This window comes from Accipiter gentilis, chromosome 31 (genome assembly GCF_929443795.1).
Source record: "Accipiter gentilis chromosome 31, bAccGen1.1, whole genome shotgun sequence".
Taxonomy (NCBI): Eukaryota; Metazoa; Chordata; class Aves; order Accipitriformes; family Accipitridae; genus Astur; species Astur gentilis.
This window is the reverse complement of record NC_064910.1, coordinates 20,451,707-20,468,651: the sequence shown is the minus strand read 5'-3', so window position 1 is coordinate 20,468,651 and position 16,945 is coordinate 20,451,707. Positions and strand designations below refer to the sequence as shown.

Genomic DNA, 16,945 nt, shown 5'->3' with positions numbered 1-16,945 from the left:
GCGCTCCCCTTCCTTCGCTGCTCCGCCGTCTCTGCCTCCCGGCCCGGCCTCCGGGCGGCCCCTCGCCCGGGCGGCCGGCCCCTCGCCCGGGCTCGGCCGCTGCGGAGTTCCCGGTGGAGGGCTCGAAGTCCCCGCTGGAGCCAGCCAGCTCCCGTCGAGAGGACCGAAGGGAGTAGTAATTCGCGTTCCTCTCCGCTGCTGCTGCTGCTGTCCGGTTCCCAGCAAAATGCAGTGCTCTCTCTCTGCTTCCCCTCCCCTAACTCCGTTTCCTCCCTCTTCTGCGAGTCGCTTCCCAAACCACCTGGAATTCTTTGCTTCTGCCGCAAGTGAACGTTGTGTTAAGCTGCTGGGAATTGGTTGTCCTTGCTAAAATCCCAGCGAGCTTTTCATTCCGGTTCCTGTAGGCAAGGTGATAGGGCTTAAGGGTTTTGAAGTTGCATGTATTCAAGGCTTACACCTCCTGTTGAAATAATTTCTCCCCCCCCTTCTTTTTCTGAACATAGCTTTGAAAATGGCTTAGGTGATTATGAAATGTTAGTGTTGACAACTACATCAGCTGGTTTGTGAAGGAGGAGTCTGAAACACAGGTGGTAGGCTCCAAATCTTAAAATCTAGGCTATTAAAAAAATCACATTTTAAAATTAAATGGCGGGGGAAAGTTAATTCATGATGGTCATTTTCTCCCGAGTTAAATACTTTTGATGACTGTGGTCTTCCTTTTGTCCATATTGACAAGGAAATAATAATTTGTGAATGCCTATTATCAAGAAATAGAAGAGCATTGAAAACAAGCATTGTTATGTTCTTGAACTCTGTTCCCTGAAGACCCAGGCCTTTGTTTATGTTACTTAGTGTACTAAGAGGAAGAGTTAAAATGTTCATTCATTAGCTGCTGCTTACTGCCGGACGTTGAAGAACCATACTGCTTGATTTATACTGAGTGCTGTTAGACTGTGTGCTGTTGCATGTTGTTTTGGATTAATTAGGTGCTTAAGTAAGGAAAGATTTTCTTGACCCTAGAACTTTTGGTCTGTGGTGAGCCATGCTGTCATTGTTCAAAAATTATTCCAGCGATTAGCCTCTACAGCTGCCTGAAGGTAATGTGAATACAATTGTGGATGAGATACACACAACATCATCCTGTTTCAGGAGGTGTGGAGGAATGGTGGCAAAAATCTATGCTTGTGTGAAAGGCAGATGAAGTAGGAGACTAGCAAGGACAACAACAACAGCAGTCGATGCAAACAGCAGACTATAGCAACAAGAAGAGTGATGGAAGAGTTTTTAGTTAGGATAGTAATTAGAAGAATTTTTAGGGGGTAGTCTCCTCCTCATCTCTTTTTAGTAGTTCTGGATCCCTTACCGTTCGTACTCGTATGGCATAGCCATATTGGCATCTATTAGATTATTCCCCCCACAGTCATGATTTACCAAGTATGATATTTGAATCTCTTAGTTCATAGCAGGTCCTTTTTTTTTTTCCAGTTTTAATTATCCAGGCTTCTTATAAAGAACCAGCTTTTCAAGAGAGGAAGTTTCTGTATCTGAATAGCCATTATTGCTTATGCTAGTACTATTGTAGAGCATTGTGAAATAATGATGTTGTATCTGATCAAGGCTTCAGCACCATAATATGCATTAACTATCATCTTTCTATCCTCAGGGTATAGTGTTTGTGAGTACTCAGAGTTCTCTCCTGTGAAGAAGCATTTATTTTCTCATAGTTCTTTCCTGTGAAGAAGCATTTATTTTGAGGTCTAGACAGGGAAGCAGACTCTGACAAGTTGGCCATGCCATTAGGTCTCAGAGCTAATCTATCCAGGGTTGCTGTTCTGAATGCACAATGCTAACTAATGAGTGTCCTAACATCAGGTGTTTCTCTAAATCTGAAAACTTAAAACAGATACAATGTTGTTTTCTAGTACAGCATCAACTCTTACTCTGCATCATAGTCCACAGGTGCTAAATGATTCTTTTTCTGACTTTTCTCTCACAGTAATTACTTGGAGAGGGAGAATGAGTAGGCATGTGAATGAAGAACTCTAGGCTTTTGAACAGTAATGTACTGTAGTACAGATATGGACATTTTGGTTCAGTTTTTCCTTCCTGGTTTCATGTTCCATTGATCTGTAGAATATTGTAGGACATTTGGTGAAATACTTGATGCACTGTGAGTTGGAGAAATGAAAGCTGCTGAAAAATGAGTGGATAGTATAACGTTCTGATTTTAATAGATGTTTGAAGCTACAGTCACTATTTTTGAAAGTAAAGCTACTGGGTAGAGAAAGAGTGTTCTGGCTAATGTAGCAATGAACAATCTTTGAGCTAACTTCTCAAAACAAATGTGAAATTATTAACTAATTTAGAAGGAATGCAGGGTGAGCTTCATCTTGCCTAACTTGTGGTTCTAAAAGGTAGCTGGCTTTTCCTGTCACAGGACAGGAATATGTCAGATGAACTGTGCCTCTGGCATTTCCACAGGGTATCTGTTTTCCCACTGACTGCAGAGTGGATTTAGGTGCTTAGTTTACATATTGGTGTGTAAACTGGGAGAGACAAATCCTATTCCCAGATTCCAAAATGGTCATTTTTGTTGTCTGTTCCCAAAGGTCGTTTCAACTTAGAGTCTTTGCATACCGAGGCCGTGTTCTTCCCTGACATGAATTTGCATTCATCAGATGTATGTCTTTGTCATTTTAGATTTCCAGCTCAAGATCAGTGCTTGTGCTGATTTTTCCAATGAAGTACATCCTGGTAACTGGTGGTGTCATCTCGGGCATTGGCAAAGGGATCATTGCAAGCAGCATTGGCACCATACTGAAATCATGTGGTCTACGTGTCACTGCAATCAAAATTGATCCTTATATAAACATAGATGCTGGAACCTTTTCACCATATGAACATGGTATGAAGGGCAGTGCTGTTCCCTTTTGTATAAATATTTGTATTCACAGTAATGTGGTGTTTTGGTTGTTTTTTTGTTTGTTTTTGTTTTGAAAAGCAGTAGTGTGTGGTAGTCACTAGTCATTTTATAATCTATTTCGCAATGCAAATTTGTTCCTTACTATGTGTTCGGAAGGGCATTGTTTGCTCTAAGTAAAGAGAGAAGAAGCTTGTTTGTTGAAGATACTTTTATGAGTAGATGCTTCCTTTCTATAAAATATCACTTTGTTGGGAAGATCCTAGTTGTAGGCCTTGTTCAGTTAATGCTATCTTCAGTTCAGTGTGATTAAAAAAAAAAAAAGAAAAAATTGGAATAGTACTATAAAACTTACTTGAAACTTAAGTCCTCAACGGTTACTTGTGAATGCTGTTATCTGGGTGTCAGGTGTCAGTGCCTTCTAGTGTAAGTGCCTTTATGAGAGTTAGATTAAGTTCTCATTTCAGTCAGTGAGGATCTACTCAAAACCATTGTGAAGCTTAGAGAGCCAACTAATGATATAATTTAAAAGTAGATGCTTAATTGGTTTCATTAGTTCTCTGAGCTACGTTGGTTGTATTGACTACATTGCTGATGAGCTACAAGACAGTCTGACATGCATTTATAATGTTGAATGTTCCTTCAGCTGTCTGGCTTTTTATTGGTGCATTTATTAAAAACAATGGTTTTCAGAGTACCTTCAGCCAACAGACATTTCTAATTCTTTTTATTTGTCGGATTTTGTCTGCTTACTTTTAGTCTAGACCAAAATTTTTTGAACTGGAGATAAATGTGTTTATCTCTTGAACTGAAAAAAGACCACTTTGCTTTTTAAGTGGAGGAGGAACACAGCACATCAGACCTCTCTCAGAAAGCCAATTTAATGAATCCAGTAGTCCTGCACTTTCAGAAGCACATCTGGTGCTACTTAGGCAGTTGACTGGGGAAGTTCTGCCTTTACCTTTGGTGGTAATACTCCTGTGATGACTTGAGGTTGTGAGGATGTATTCCTCCCCTAGATCAGGTACAGGGGAGAGGGGACACTATGGCCTGTAATAACCACAGAATTCCTGTCCCCCCCTCCCCCCCCCACTTGCTGAAGAATTTCTTACTGCTTGTGAAGAAACACTGGCTTTCTGGGTAGTAAGTAGAAATTCACACACGCCAGAATGGCAAGCCTCTTTTGTTAACATTTTGGCAGAAATATGATTGAGTCAAAGGATTTTAATTTGGTGATTTCCAGTTAACTGAAGAGTTTTTTAAATAATATATTTTTTTTATTCTTGCAAGGCCTGCTTATGAGAGTGTTGGTTCCACTCTGTGTCTGTTGCCTTAAATGATAACTTAGTACAGAGGAGGTACTCAGTGCCTCACAGGATCAGGCATAAACCTTCCACTCTGTTGTACGTATTGTGGTGGTTTTGTTCGTTGGAGTGTTGTATTTTGGTGGGATATATATTTCCATAGTCTACCCTATACCTTCAGGAGGATTGCTTCTTTCTTCTTCTTCTGTGTTAGCCCTGTAACTTGTTTAGCCTTTGATTCATTAGGTCATGGCAAAATATTTTATGGTTTTTCTGAAGAGCTTTCCAGCCTTACCTCAAGATGTAGCAACTTTAGTTACTTCAGAGGTTGACTAGATTCAGAATTGAGAGACTCTTTAGAGGTCTAAGAAAATTCTGAACCTGAAGGATATTTTCATTAGATTTTTCAGGGTCAGAAATAACCCTCACTGTGGGCATAGTGAACGAAATATACAAGATGAAACAACTGAGTAAAGAAACAGTGATCATGTCTGAAGAAGCATTTATGTTCATCATAGCTTTGCTTCTGATCTAAGCCTTAATCATTAAAATAGATCCAAACAACAAGAATTTACAGTGAAACACTTTGAATGTGCATAATAATTCATGTTTATAAGAGCACAGGTTTTGGCTTCCACGTGTAAATTCATGTTTTATTTGTTGCTGATTTATGATTCGTAGAGATTGTTTTCTTCCGATCAAGGATTGTAGCATGCTGTTGAAATGCTGGTTAAATATTTTTAAGTCACTTAAATATTTTGGAAATATAACTTTAATTTGCAAAAATATATGTGACTGAGGGGTAGGCATTCGATATAAAAGTGTTGACTTGGGTATTAAGTCACACAGAATGACAATGCAGATTGAGTTGCAGCATGTGCTTTGTTGATATGTTGTTGTCATATGTCATTTTAAAAAACATGTCTTCAATTTTAAGATAAGTTTGTGCTATTCTTGCTGTGTGTTTAGTAATTTCTGATTATTGCTTTTCTGTCTGTTTTCACTTTTTTCAGGTGAAGTTTTTGTATTGAATGATGGTGGAGAAGTTGACTTAGATTTAGGAAATTATGAGCGATTTTTGGACATCAGTCTCTATAAAGATAACAACATCACCACTGGAAAGATATATCAGCATGTCATTAATAAAGAAAGACATGGTGATTACCTGGGAAAAACTGTTCAAGGTGATATTTTTAATTGTGTGGGATATTAGTCCATTCAGTCTTCACAAAAGAGTGATTAGCTACAACAAGCTGCTGCTTGCTACATCTCCTTATTCCTTTCTCCTTCCCAAGAGATACAGGCACATTCATGTAATGTTGGGCTTCTGGGTTCAAGGAAGGGAGGAATAGGAAAAGGAGCTAGTAGTTTCTTTTTGACTTTCTGCTCATTTTCCCCCTTTTGCATGCAAAAACTGGTATAGGGGCCTGAAGTAAGATATGCTTGCCTTCTTTGCTTTTGTTTTGTAGTTGTTCCACACATCACCGATGCAGTTCAGGAATGGGTAATGAATCAGGCAAAAGTTCCAGTGGATGATGACAGAAAAGAGCCACAAATTTGTGTAATTGAGGCAAGTATGGAACCTTTTAGGATATATATCCGCAGTGAACACAAAGAACTAGCTTGCTTTCTCTTTGCTACTTATTGTAAAAAGGTCAAACTGAAGTTTTGTGGAGAGCAGCATTGCAAAGACATGTTTTATATTCTTTGGTTTGTTCTGAGAGTGACAGGTGTGGTCTTATCCCTACAGTTTCTGTTTACTTGACTAAATCCCTTCTAGAATACTGCTGAAAATGAGCTGCTTAAGAGGTTATTAATTTATAAAATTAAAGCAGCCAGTTACTGTAATGTGCAGTATCTATTCCAAGATACAGATGTTTGACTGAAGCTTTATACTGTTGATAGTATGGAGAAAACTTGTGTAATACCTTAAATCTCCTATAGTCAGTAGGAGAGCCTATAACATTCTAGCTTTCCATATGACTTCATATGTCCATCTTGGTGCTTGTGGTCATGTTTATTTATATATTTTTATATAAATAAAGGACATATTTAAACACTGTATCAATTAGTTTCCCACTTTCTGGTGTTATTTTTAAGATCTTTGGAGGCAACTTTGTTAACCACTTAACCTGCTGATGTTCTGCACAACAGAAACAATGAGTTTTACCCATCCTTAGTAGGGCATTGAGACAACTGGAGGAAAGGTAGTCAGTAATTTCTAGTATTACTATTACAGTGGAAAATACAGGAAAAGATTATACCTGAGAATTTGACAGAAGAATATGTCATAGATTTAATGCCAGAAGTGACCACCATAATCAGCAGTGTGATAAACTTTGTGACCCAGGCCACATTATTTCTTACATTGAAGAATCTGTCTTGATTAAAATATACTTATTTGTATAGCTATAGATCTTTTTTATGTTGTATGCAGTGAGAGTCAAACATTTCATTTAAAACAAATGTAAAACCAGTAAATACAGAAGTTGCACAAGAATACTAATAAGTAGTAGGCTTGTCAGTCCTTTAACTTCAAGCTTCATTTTCTGTTTCCTCTGTGTAAGGCTGTAGGTTTCGTTTGTTTGTGTTTGGTTGTTTTTTTTTTGTTATAGCTCCAGCCTGATAAAAATATTTTTCTTGAGGACTTTAAGGATAATTGTATTGTTTTTCCATGGCAAAGTCCTGGAGGAGTTAGACTGAATATGTGTGCCACATACAACTGTAATTATCAGAACTGTTTTTCTGGTACAGGATGAACACAAACATGCAATTCTGTCAAAAGCCACTTGGTGGCACAGAAAGATCATTCTGAAATACAGCTACTTCATAAGCTTTACACGCTAAACTGCTTTATTCAGTCTACTACAGCTCTTTGTGTCTTTGAAAGACATCTAATTTCTGTATAAATAAGTTTTATCGTGGATTTAGTCTTGGGTTTTGGTTGGTAATAAATATGTAAAGTCTTTTATAATGTCAAATATTATTTCATGTTGTCTATATGGCATTTATTGATGTTGGAAAGCTATGATGATATTGCTAAATGTCTGTATCTTCTTGGTCACAACTGTTCATTAATCTGACAGGAAAAGAAAGTTTTTCTGTGCAAAAACCTTCGTATCAGCTTAACTATTGATTACTTGTTCATCCCTTTGAAGGCAATGTGTATTATTAAGTAGCACTGCACATCTTCCCATGGGAAGCTTATGTGTTTGGTGTACAGTGAATATAATGAAAATGGAAAATTGTTTTATGTTTTCCACAGGAAATAAAATGCACAGAATAGATGAGGGTTCTTTGCAGAATATGCCTGCAAATTTCAATTGTCAGTTATTTTAAGATAAAAATTTGAGAAGACTTCTTGTGTATGTAAGAGGTAGACTTTCTTTTCTTCTGTTTTTGCTTTCTGCCACTCTGACATATCCAAGCTTTCTTTTTCAGCTGGGTGGAACCATTGGAGATATTGAAGGAATGCCATTTGTTGAAGCATTTAGACAGTTTCAGTTCAAAGCCAAAAGAGAGAACTTCTGTAATATCCATGTTAGTCTAGTACCACAGGTAAGTTATTAAAATTAATAAAATAGATTTTACTCTATATTGGGCTTTATATTTATTTACTTCTCCCATTAACCATTTCATGCTGGAGGGTTTTAGAGACAGATATGAAACCCAGCCACATTGGGGTAAATAAAGGTCTTGATAATTACTTTATTCATGTGAGAATCTGTTTTAATGTTCTAAATTACCAAAAAAACCCTTATCAACACTAGTTTATCTAGAAGGCTAAATATAGTTGTACTTCGCACTGGAAGCTGCTGGTACGTTATGAACCCAGTGGGAAAGGCACTCAAACTCTAAGGTATCGTTTAAAATTCCATTTGTTAGAGCTAACACTATAAGGAGAGAACAGTGTAAATGACCTTACATCCCTTTAGATGGTGGGAGCCCCAGGTGGTGTAGCATTGAATGGCCCTGACATGCAGCATGCTGGGCAGACCACATCTGTAGAAGAGATTCTCCCCTTGCAGTCATTTGAGCTAACAGTTAAATTTCTTGCAAGGAAAGAGTTGTATCATTTTTATTGTCAAACAGAAAGGATGTTTTCAGGAGAACTTCTTCCCGAATCCCTAGATAAAGGTAAGGCCACGCAGGTGATGCAGTTGCAGATGCTGAGTGGGAGCTGTCTGCAGGCTCCCCTGTAATAACAAGTGGTCTGAGTTTGTCCTGTGGCTGAGGGGTTTGTGCAGCACAGGCCTGGACCTCCTCAGATGAACTCTGATGTGGATCACTAACTCCTCAATGTATAATGGTCTTCCAGTTAAGACCACTATAGCTTTTTGTACAAGGCTAAAAGTGTTTTTCCATTCAAACTCTAAATGTTACTTCACAAATAGGTTTTCTTATTATTTTAAGAGGTAAGTGTTCACTGGGGAGGTTTTGGTAAGCAAAGGTTGGTAATGATGATATGATTGCACCTAGCACAGATAAAAAGATAATTATTAACCACTGCAGCTATGGATTAGAGGATTGATCAGCAATTGGTGGGATTGATTCTGTGTATTTGAGAACAGAATTATTTACTACCTCTGGTTATTTCCAAGGACAGTTACTGAAAGCTTTGTGCTATGTTGGACATTCTCCATTTATTAACAAAATCCAACCTTTGGGATAGTCTTCTTCTACCTGGGTCAATTATATTGAAACATTTTCTCTGAAAGAAAAAATCATAATAAACCTGACCTGAATTAGGGCCATGTGGTTTCTTCAAAGAATTTCTTATTTAAGTAATAACAGTGGTGCCATTTCTGTTTCTGGCATATTGTGGCTCTGTTTGGATATGTTTATTTCCTGCAATTATTACTGCTTGCAAAGACTTTTCTCTTTCAACCTGTAACTGCTCTATTAGTAGGTGTTAGCTGCTATTTGAGCTTTCAAAATATGTCTTTCCAGCCTAATGCCACTGGTGAACAGAAGACAAAACCGACACAGAACAGTGTTCGAGCACTGAGGGGTCTGGGCTTGTCTCCAGATTTGGTGAGTCAATAATACAAATTTTAATTTCTAAGTGTCCTGTTTTCAGCTGGTGTAGAGTTAATTTTCTTTCTAATAGCTGGTATAGTGCTGTGTTTTGGATTCAGTATGAGAAGAATCTTGATAACACACTGATGTTTTCAGCTGTTGCTAAATAGTGTTTAGACAAAGTCAAGGATTTTTCAGCTTCTCATTCACAGCCAGCAAGAAGGCTGGAGGGGCACAAGAAGTTGGGAGGGGACAGGACAGCTGACCTAAACTGGCCAAAGGGATATTCCACACCATGTGATGTCATGCCCAGTATACAAACTGGGGGTAGTTGGTCGGGGGTGTGTGGATCACTGCTTGGGAACTAACTGGGCATTGGTTGGTGAGTGGTAAGCAATTGCATTGTGCATCGCTTGTTTTGTATATTCTTCTTATTATTATCTTCTTCCTTTCTGCCCTGTTAAACTGCCTTTATCTCAACCCATGAGTTTTAATTTTTGATTCTGTCCCCCATCCTGCTGGGGTGGGGGGAGTGAGTGAGTGGCTGTGTGGTGCTTAGTTGCTGGCAGGGGCTAAACCATGACAATAGGTCATCTAGAACTGTCCTTGCATAACCTGTGTTCAAAGAATAAGCCTTTGTCTCCCATGACAGACAAGAATTTTAGAAGAAATGCAAAGTATATGCTGCACTGTTCACTAAAGCCACAGGAAATCAAATTATCCAAATTCACTCTTAAGTTAACTTAATTCAGCCAACTCTGCAATATCTTGGGACTATAGCTATGTTCTTCTTCTAAAGGGATCTTTGCAGAAAAATTATTCTGCGCTACTAAAAATAATCTCAAGTCTCAGTTCGCTTTGTGGGAAGATGTAGAATGCTTCTGGCTTCTAACAGTCTCTCACAAATTTCTTTTTATGCATGATTAAGATGAAGCAATCCTACCTTTGAAGTACAGCCTTTAAAAATATTCCTGTTTGGAAATATAAAACATGTGGGTGAACCTTCAAAGCAAGGTTTCTCAATTTCTTCCATAGAATCATAGAATACTTTGGGTTGGAAGGGACCTTAAAGGTCAGCTAGTCCAGCCCCCCTGCAATGAGCAGGGACATCTTCAACTCGATCAGGTTGCTCAGAGCCCCATCCAACCTGACCGTGACTGTTTCTAGGGATGGGGAATCTACAGCCTCTCTGGGCAACCTGTTCCAGTGTTTCTCCACCCTCATTCTAAAAAATTTCTTCCTTATATCTACTCTAAATCTACCCTCTTTTAGTTTAAAACCATGCCCCTTGTCCTATCATAATAGGCCCTGCTAAAAAGTTTGTCCCAATCTTTCTTATAAGCCCCCTTTAAGTACTGAAAGGCCGCAATAATGTCTCCCTGGAACCTTCTCTTCTCCAGGCTGAACAACCCCAACTCTCTCAGCCTTTCCTCATAGCAGAGGTGTTCCAGCCCTCTGATCGTTGTTTGTGTCCCTCCTCTGGACCCGCTCCGACAGGTCCATGTCTTTCCTGTGCTGAGGACCCCAGATCTGGATGCAGTACTGCAGGTGGGGTCTCACCAGAGTGGAGCAGAGGGAGAAAATCACCTCCCTTGACCTGCTGGCCACACTTCTTTTGATGAAGCCCAGGATACAGTTGGCTTTCTCGGCTGCGAGCACACATTGCTGGGTCATGTCCACCTTTTCATCCACCAAGTACCCTAAGTCCTTCTCCGCAGGGCTGCTCTCGGTCCATTCTTGTACCACATACTATAGTGAACCTAAAGCCAGCAAGTTTCACCTCATGCCAATTGGCAAATGATGACAAATGCTCAACTCCTTCCATTCTTTCTCCCCCGTGTTCTAATGAGTATGTGCTTATTCCCTGACTGCAGTGTTTGCCTCCCTGGCACTTTTCCTTGGGAGCAGAGAGGACACATGAGTAGGTTGCAGCTCCTCTTTGTGATACCTGTCTGCCATTGATGTTGGTCTGCTTGGTCAACTGTTGATAGCAGTGAAGCCAGCGCAGCACAGCTTCAGATGCCAGTACAACCCCAGTTCAAACCTATGCTTGTATCTTCCTGAGCTGCAGCTGGTGCAGTTGAAGACACACTCTGTTCTAGGTCTGCTTCAGGAACAGAAAAGGACAATTTGGCTCTTTTGTGTGAGGCTGCTTGTTAAAGAATATTTTCCTTACTTGATTCTGGAAGTTGTCGAGCACTTTCCATTCCCATAAAGTCCACTGGGAGAAGAAGCCTCCTAGCCCTTCTCAGAAATGAAACAGTGAGAATAGTCCTACTTCTGTATAGTATTTATATCCTCAAAAAGCAAAAGTGATTCTTAAAAGCATAGTCACATAACTAAATTTTGTGTTGTGCTTCTTTCTGATATTTTTTTTTAAATTCTTGCATTTTATATTTATCAAAAAGCGTGTTTATAATTACAAAATGAATGGCTTCATAAATAGGATATATGAAAGATGTGTTACGTAGCTTCAAATTGTTGTGACCTGGTAACTGTAATCAGCTTGTGGAGGGAAAGACATTTATTAATGCAATGCTGCTCTATATTCCAAGCTTCAGGGCCTAAATTTCTAAATCCCTTTTGAGGTGCTAACTGCATATTGAAAGTTGCGTGTGATTTTTGAAGGCCTTTAAGATAATTGCCAGTGTCCGACACCCCCCCCGCCCTCCCCCCCAAATTAATTTTTAAAAGTCTGTTAAGTGTGTGTGTGTATAATCAAAGGAAAACAGACTGTCTAGTCACTTTCTCACATATTGAGTTCTTGCCTGGAGCGGTTCTGGGACTGCCAGAAGTGCAGTACTTTTTTTTTTTTTTTTTTTTTTTTTTTTTTTTTTTTTTTTGAAATTGCTGTTGTTGACCGCGAAGGCATAGAGAGGTTACACTCTGAGCACAGCCTCTTGATGGTGTTATAAAGTTGCTTGGGCACTGCTTCAAGAAAATCTTTAAATGCTTGCTCTTTTGGGCAGGGGCCCAATGCCAAGACAGCACATGGGGAAGTCAGGAGGGCTTCCTTCATAAGCTGTGCTGCCAGGCTTCCTGATCTAAACTCGTCTAGACCTATTCTTAATACCTGCTGCCTCACTGTCTGGTCCCAGGCTTCCCTGAGGTGGCATGCTGGGCCAGTCTCAGCTGTGTATGTACAGGAGCCTTTCTGTTCTCCATGGGGTGTTCTAAGCGCTTAATGAATACGCTGTATCGGCAGATTTAATGGACTCTGTTACAACATTGTGAAAACTGATTATACACTTGTCAGTGCTGCCCTATTCAATTGAATTGTTCGTTTTCTTTGTATTATGTTTCTTTGAGATGCATCTCGGCCACTGTTATTGTAGTTTCGTGTTTTCATGCTGATTCTGATGTTTTTGATTTCTGTGACTGCATTAACTTGAAATTTGTCTCAGCAAGATGGATCATAGATTTCGAAGTGGATTTAATCCACTTTTTAAAGTGGATTTAATCATTCCACAATATTATCAAGGTTTATGAATTATGTCTTCAAACAGTATCCAGTTTTTAAGTATAAGTTGTGCTTAATTGAATAGAATGTACAAATTGTTTCCTAATTATTTTTTGATTATTAGAATGTGCACTAATTTTCCCCTATACTTGGCATTGGTTTTCTGTTTCTAGAATTTCTTACAAGGGTAGAGGAAGCTAATTAGACTTCATCAGTATCAGTGTAGCTAAGCTGCATTCTAGCAAGGTGATCAAAGGTCAGGTACAAGTTTCTGAACAAAAAAGCCTTAAAGCCGTAAGGGTTAAAGTAGTTGCATTTGCTAGAAGAGGAAAATAATGAATTAATCTTTTAACAGGAGCATCCTACTTTCTGTTATACTTTCAGGATTCAAAATAACTTAAGGTAGTAAACTGACTAATCAATAGGCACACTGATAGAACAGTTCTGCATTTTGAGCTAGTTGGCTGAAGTTACATAATGCAGAAAACCTCCTTCCAACAAACACCAAAACACATGCTTATTTTCTTTATTGGTAAAAATTATCAATATTTTCTAAAATTCCCGAGTTTTATATGTATCAGCAAAATAATAGCACAATAATTGCACCAGGAAAAACCCCACAAAATTATGCAATAGTTTTCTCATATTCAGCCTCCTTCTTTTTATCATGATGTGCAAATTAAGAATTACGAAAAGGTGCTGAAGTACTGAAATACTAGAAAACATGCATGTAAGCTAAGTATTATTGCTCTAAATTTATCTGATAAGGTCACTATTTCTTTTGATTCATCATATTATTCGTACTTAGAGAGCTGCTAGACTTTAGGTAAAGAGTATTACAATAGTAGCTACAAGAAAGGAGAACGTGAGGAAGCAGTATTACAGAGAATGCCAAAGAAAGATTAATAAAAGTGGGTCAGTATGGGCAGGGAACTGATTTACTTCTGCCTTGCTAGCAAGTATTTGTGAGCTATGAGATAACTGTAGAACTCCAAAAGAGGGGAAGAGAAGTAAAGGCACATTTGTTTGTGCTGTTTCCAAAGGAGATTAATCTCTCCATGAACAGTACTGAGGATTTTCTATTGGTTTGCCTAGTAAATATTTGAGATTTTTCCTTCTGTTATGACAGATTGTCTGCAGAAGTGCAAAACCTATAGAAATGGCAGTGAAGGAAAAGATTTCCATGTTTTGCCATGTGGAGCCTGAGCAGGTCAGTACTTTAATATTTTGTCATTATTTAAACGTGTGAGAAAGCATACAAATATTTCTGTGCATTTCTGTTTTCAACTTCAGACTGCTTCATTAACATGTAATTGTTTTTACAATTTTTATCTTGCTGTCACGTACACTATAACACTTCAAAAATATTGGGAGTTCATATGTTAAATTTTATGTCAAATGGTCATTAACTTAAATGCATGTTATGTAAAAAGTTAGTAAAAGGAACTGATTTTGAGTGCATGATTAATTGCTATACGTAGTTGTGAAAACTGTGCAGTTTCAAGCTGTCGTTGGTTATTGTCCATAAATCATCTCAGGTGGTTATAATAATGGATGAACAGAGTGTAGTTAAAGCTAGGGGTTTTGCTTATGTCCATAGATCATCACAGCCACATGAACGCTCTTTTTGTGATAATATGGAATAGGCTATTCATGCCCTTTAACATGCTTAGAACATCTACTGTGTAGTTATATATCCTTTTATAATTCATGTGTGATTTTGGCCTTAATAGTTTGTGATGAATTGTTATTCAAATACTAATTTTGAGAAATCAAATGCTCTTTAATAAATTTTTTGCAAGTGAGAGCATTTTACTCTTCAATGTAATGTATAATACTAAAGGGATAATAGATGCCAACACTTATGCTGTATTTCAAATAGGTACCAGTGTTGACCTCTGCAGGTGTGTAAGAAAAAGCTTTTTATAGTAAGATTCCAGATGAGGACATAGAGAGCAGTGTGGCCATTACTCCCTGCTCTCCCCCCTCCCATCCTTCCATCTTACTGTCTGTGGAAGAAAACACCCTTGAACTAGCTTCTGGAAAATCCTTCAGAAATGCCTTTGTAATTCCTCTCCAGCCAGAGAGAGACAACTGGAAGTTCAATCAAACAAAAACATTGTGTGCTTTTCTGGCAGTATCAGGCCATGTGTAAGCATATACTCAGATTCCAGCTGCAGTTATTATGCCAGTCTAACTAGACCAAGAGTCCCATGTGTAACTGAACTTCCCTAAGAGCTCCCTGGCAGGGAGGGAAGTGTCTTCATGGCACTGGGTTTTTTTTTGTTTGTTTGTTTGTTTTTCTTCTTAAAGTTCTGCCTTTTAGGGTAGAAGCTCAATAGTTTTAGCAGTCACAGCTTTCATGAGAAGCTGAGTATATGATCCCAGGCAGAGTGCTGCAGTCTTTTTGTACTGTTCTGACTAGCTCAAATGTCTATCCGCAGCACTGCATTGTGTAATATAGGTGTGACCCTGGCGGTTAGACCCAGTGGACTCAACTGGGATGCTACTAGGTGCTATACTGTGTTGCATCTGCCTTTTTTTTTCTTCTTTTGTTTTTTTTTCTTTTTTTTTTCTCCTTTTCATAACTGTATTTGTCTTAAAATTAATGAACCACTTCTGGATTTCAGAAGACACTGGCCGCATGTCTATATATTCCCTAGAATGATCCTGGATTTCTCGTGAACTGAAGGATTGGATGCATCATCAGTCTTCTTCCTGGAGCTATGTGCAATGCTAGTAGAGAAGCAGCTACAGTTTATTTTGTGTCTAGAACAGTGGTTTACAATCTCAAGGAGATCAGTCTTTTCAGTCCGCCTTTCCCATTTATTTGCTGTTGTAGAATCACAGAATAGTTGAGGTTGGAAGGGAGGTCATCTGGTCCAGCTCCCCTGCTCAAGCAGGGTCACTTAGACCCAGTTGCCCAGGACCATTATTCAGGCCGCTTTTGAATATCTTCAAGGATGGAGACTCCACAACCTCCCTGGACAACCTGTGTCAGGGCTCGGTCACTCTTACAGTGAAAAAGTGTTTCCTGATGTTCAGAGGGAACGTCCTGTGTTTCAGTTTGTGCTCATTGCCTCTTGTCCTGTCACTGGGCACCACTGAAAAGAGCCTGGCACCATCTTGTTTGCATCCTTCTCTCAGGTATTTCTATACATGGATGAGATTTTCCACCCCTATACCCCTGAGCCTTCCCTTCTTCAGGCTGAACAGTCCCAGCTCTCTCAGCCTTTCCTCATAGGAGAGATATTCCCATTCTGTAATCACCTTCATGGCCCTTTGTGGGCCATGGACTCTCTCCAGTAGGTCCATGTCTGTCTTGTACTGGGGAGCCCAGAACTGGACCCAGTACTCCAGGTATGGCCTCACCAGTGCTGAACAGAGGGGAAGGATCACCTCCCTCAATCTGCTGGCAACACTCCTCCTAATGCAGTCCAGGATACCATTGGTTGGCTTGTGTTCAACTTGGTGTCTACCAGGACACCTAGGTTCTTTTGTGCCAAGCAGCTTTATGGCTGGGTGGCCTCCAGCATGTACTGGTGCCTGGGGTTGTTCCTCACCAGGTGCAGGACTTTGCACTTCCCCTTTTTGAACTTCGTGAGGTTCCTGTCAGCCCATTTCTCCTGCCTGTTGGCAGGATGGCAGCATGACCCTCTGGTGTATTGGCCACTCCTGCCACTTTGGTGTCATCTGAAAACTTGCTGAAGGTATGCTCTGCCTCATCATCCAGATCATTAATGGAGATGTTAAACAGGACTGGACCCAGTACTGACCCGTGGGGTACTCTGCTAGTTACTGACTTTCAACTAGACTTTGTGCTGCTGATCATCACGCTCTGGGCCTGGCCATTCCACCAGTTTTCCTCACTGTCTGCTCATCCTGCCCATACATGAACAGGTTGTCTGTGAGGATCTCGCAGGAGACAGTGTTAAGAGCATTCTTGAAGTCCAGGTAGACAATGTCCACTGCTCTCCTCTCATCTGCCAGGCCGGTCACTTCATCACAGAAGTTTATCAAGTTGGTCAAGTATGACCTCCCCATAGTGAATCCATGCTAACTACTCCTGATGATTTTCTTGTCTTTTGTGTGCCTGGAAATGGTTTCCAGGACTGTCGTGACTAATCCATGAACACCACATGCTATTTTGTCCACAGACCGACTCTAAGTGGAATTTTTTTTCATTAATTTGCTTTTATCAAGTGAGTCCTCCCTCCTCACTTCAATGTATGTACCACCAAA

The 16,945-nt window shown here is 39.6% G+C and overlaps 1 protein-coding gene across 2 annotated transcripts in view; it reads left to right on the top strand.

Annotated features, from left to right (window-relative positions):
• Nucleotides 1–16,945, top strand: part of CTPS2 (CTP synthase 2) — an 87,448-nt gene that overhangs the window by 73 nt on the left and 70,430 nt on the right. The window contains exons 1-7 of one of the 2 annotated variants that reach the window (XM_049834153.1): nucleotides 308–326; nucleotides 2,701–2,905; nucleotides 5,238–5,408; nucleotides 5,694–5,794; nucleotides 7,666–7,782; nucleotides 9,175–9,258; nucleotides 13,833–13,913. In XM_049834153.1, the coding sequence (XP_049690110.1) occupies nucleotides 2,740–2,905; nucleotides 5,238–5,408; nucleotides 5,694–5,794; nucleotides 7,666–7,782; nucleotides 9,175–9,258; nucleotides 13,833–13,913 (720 nt within the window). In that variant the 5' untranslated portion in view covers nucleotides 308–326; nucleotides 2,701–2,739. Of the gene's footprint in view, nucleotides 1–307; nucleotides 327–2,700; nucleotides 2,906–5,237; nucleotides 5,409–5,693; nucleotides 5,795–7,665; nucleotides 7,783–9,174; nucleotides 9,259–13,832; nucleotides 13,914–16,945 lie in introns of those variants that run through there. The other variant, XM_049834152.1, reaches the window with a different exon arrangement.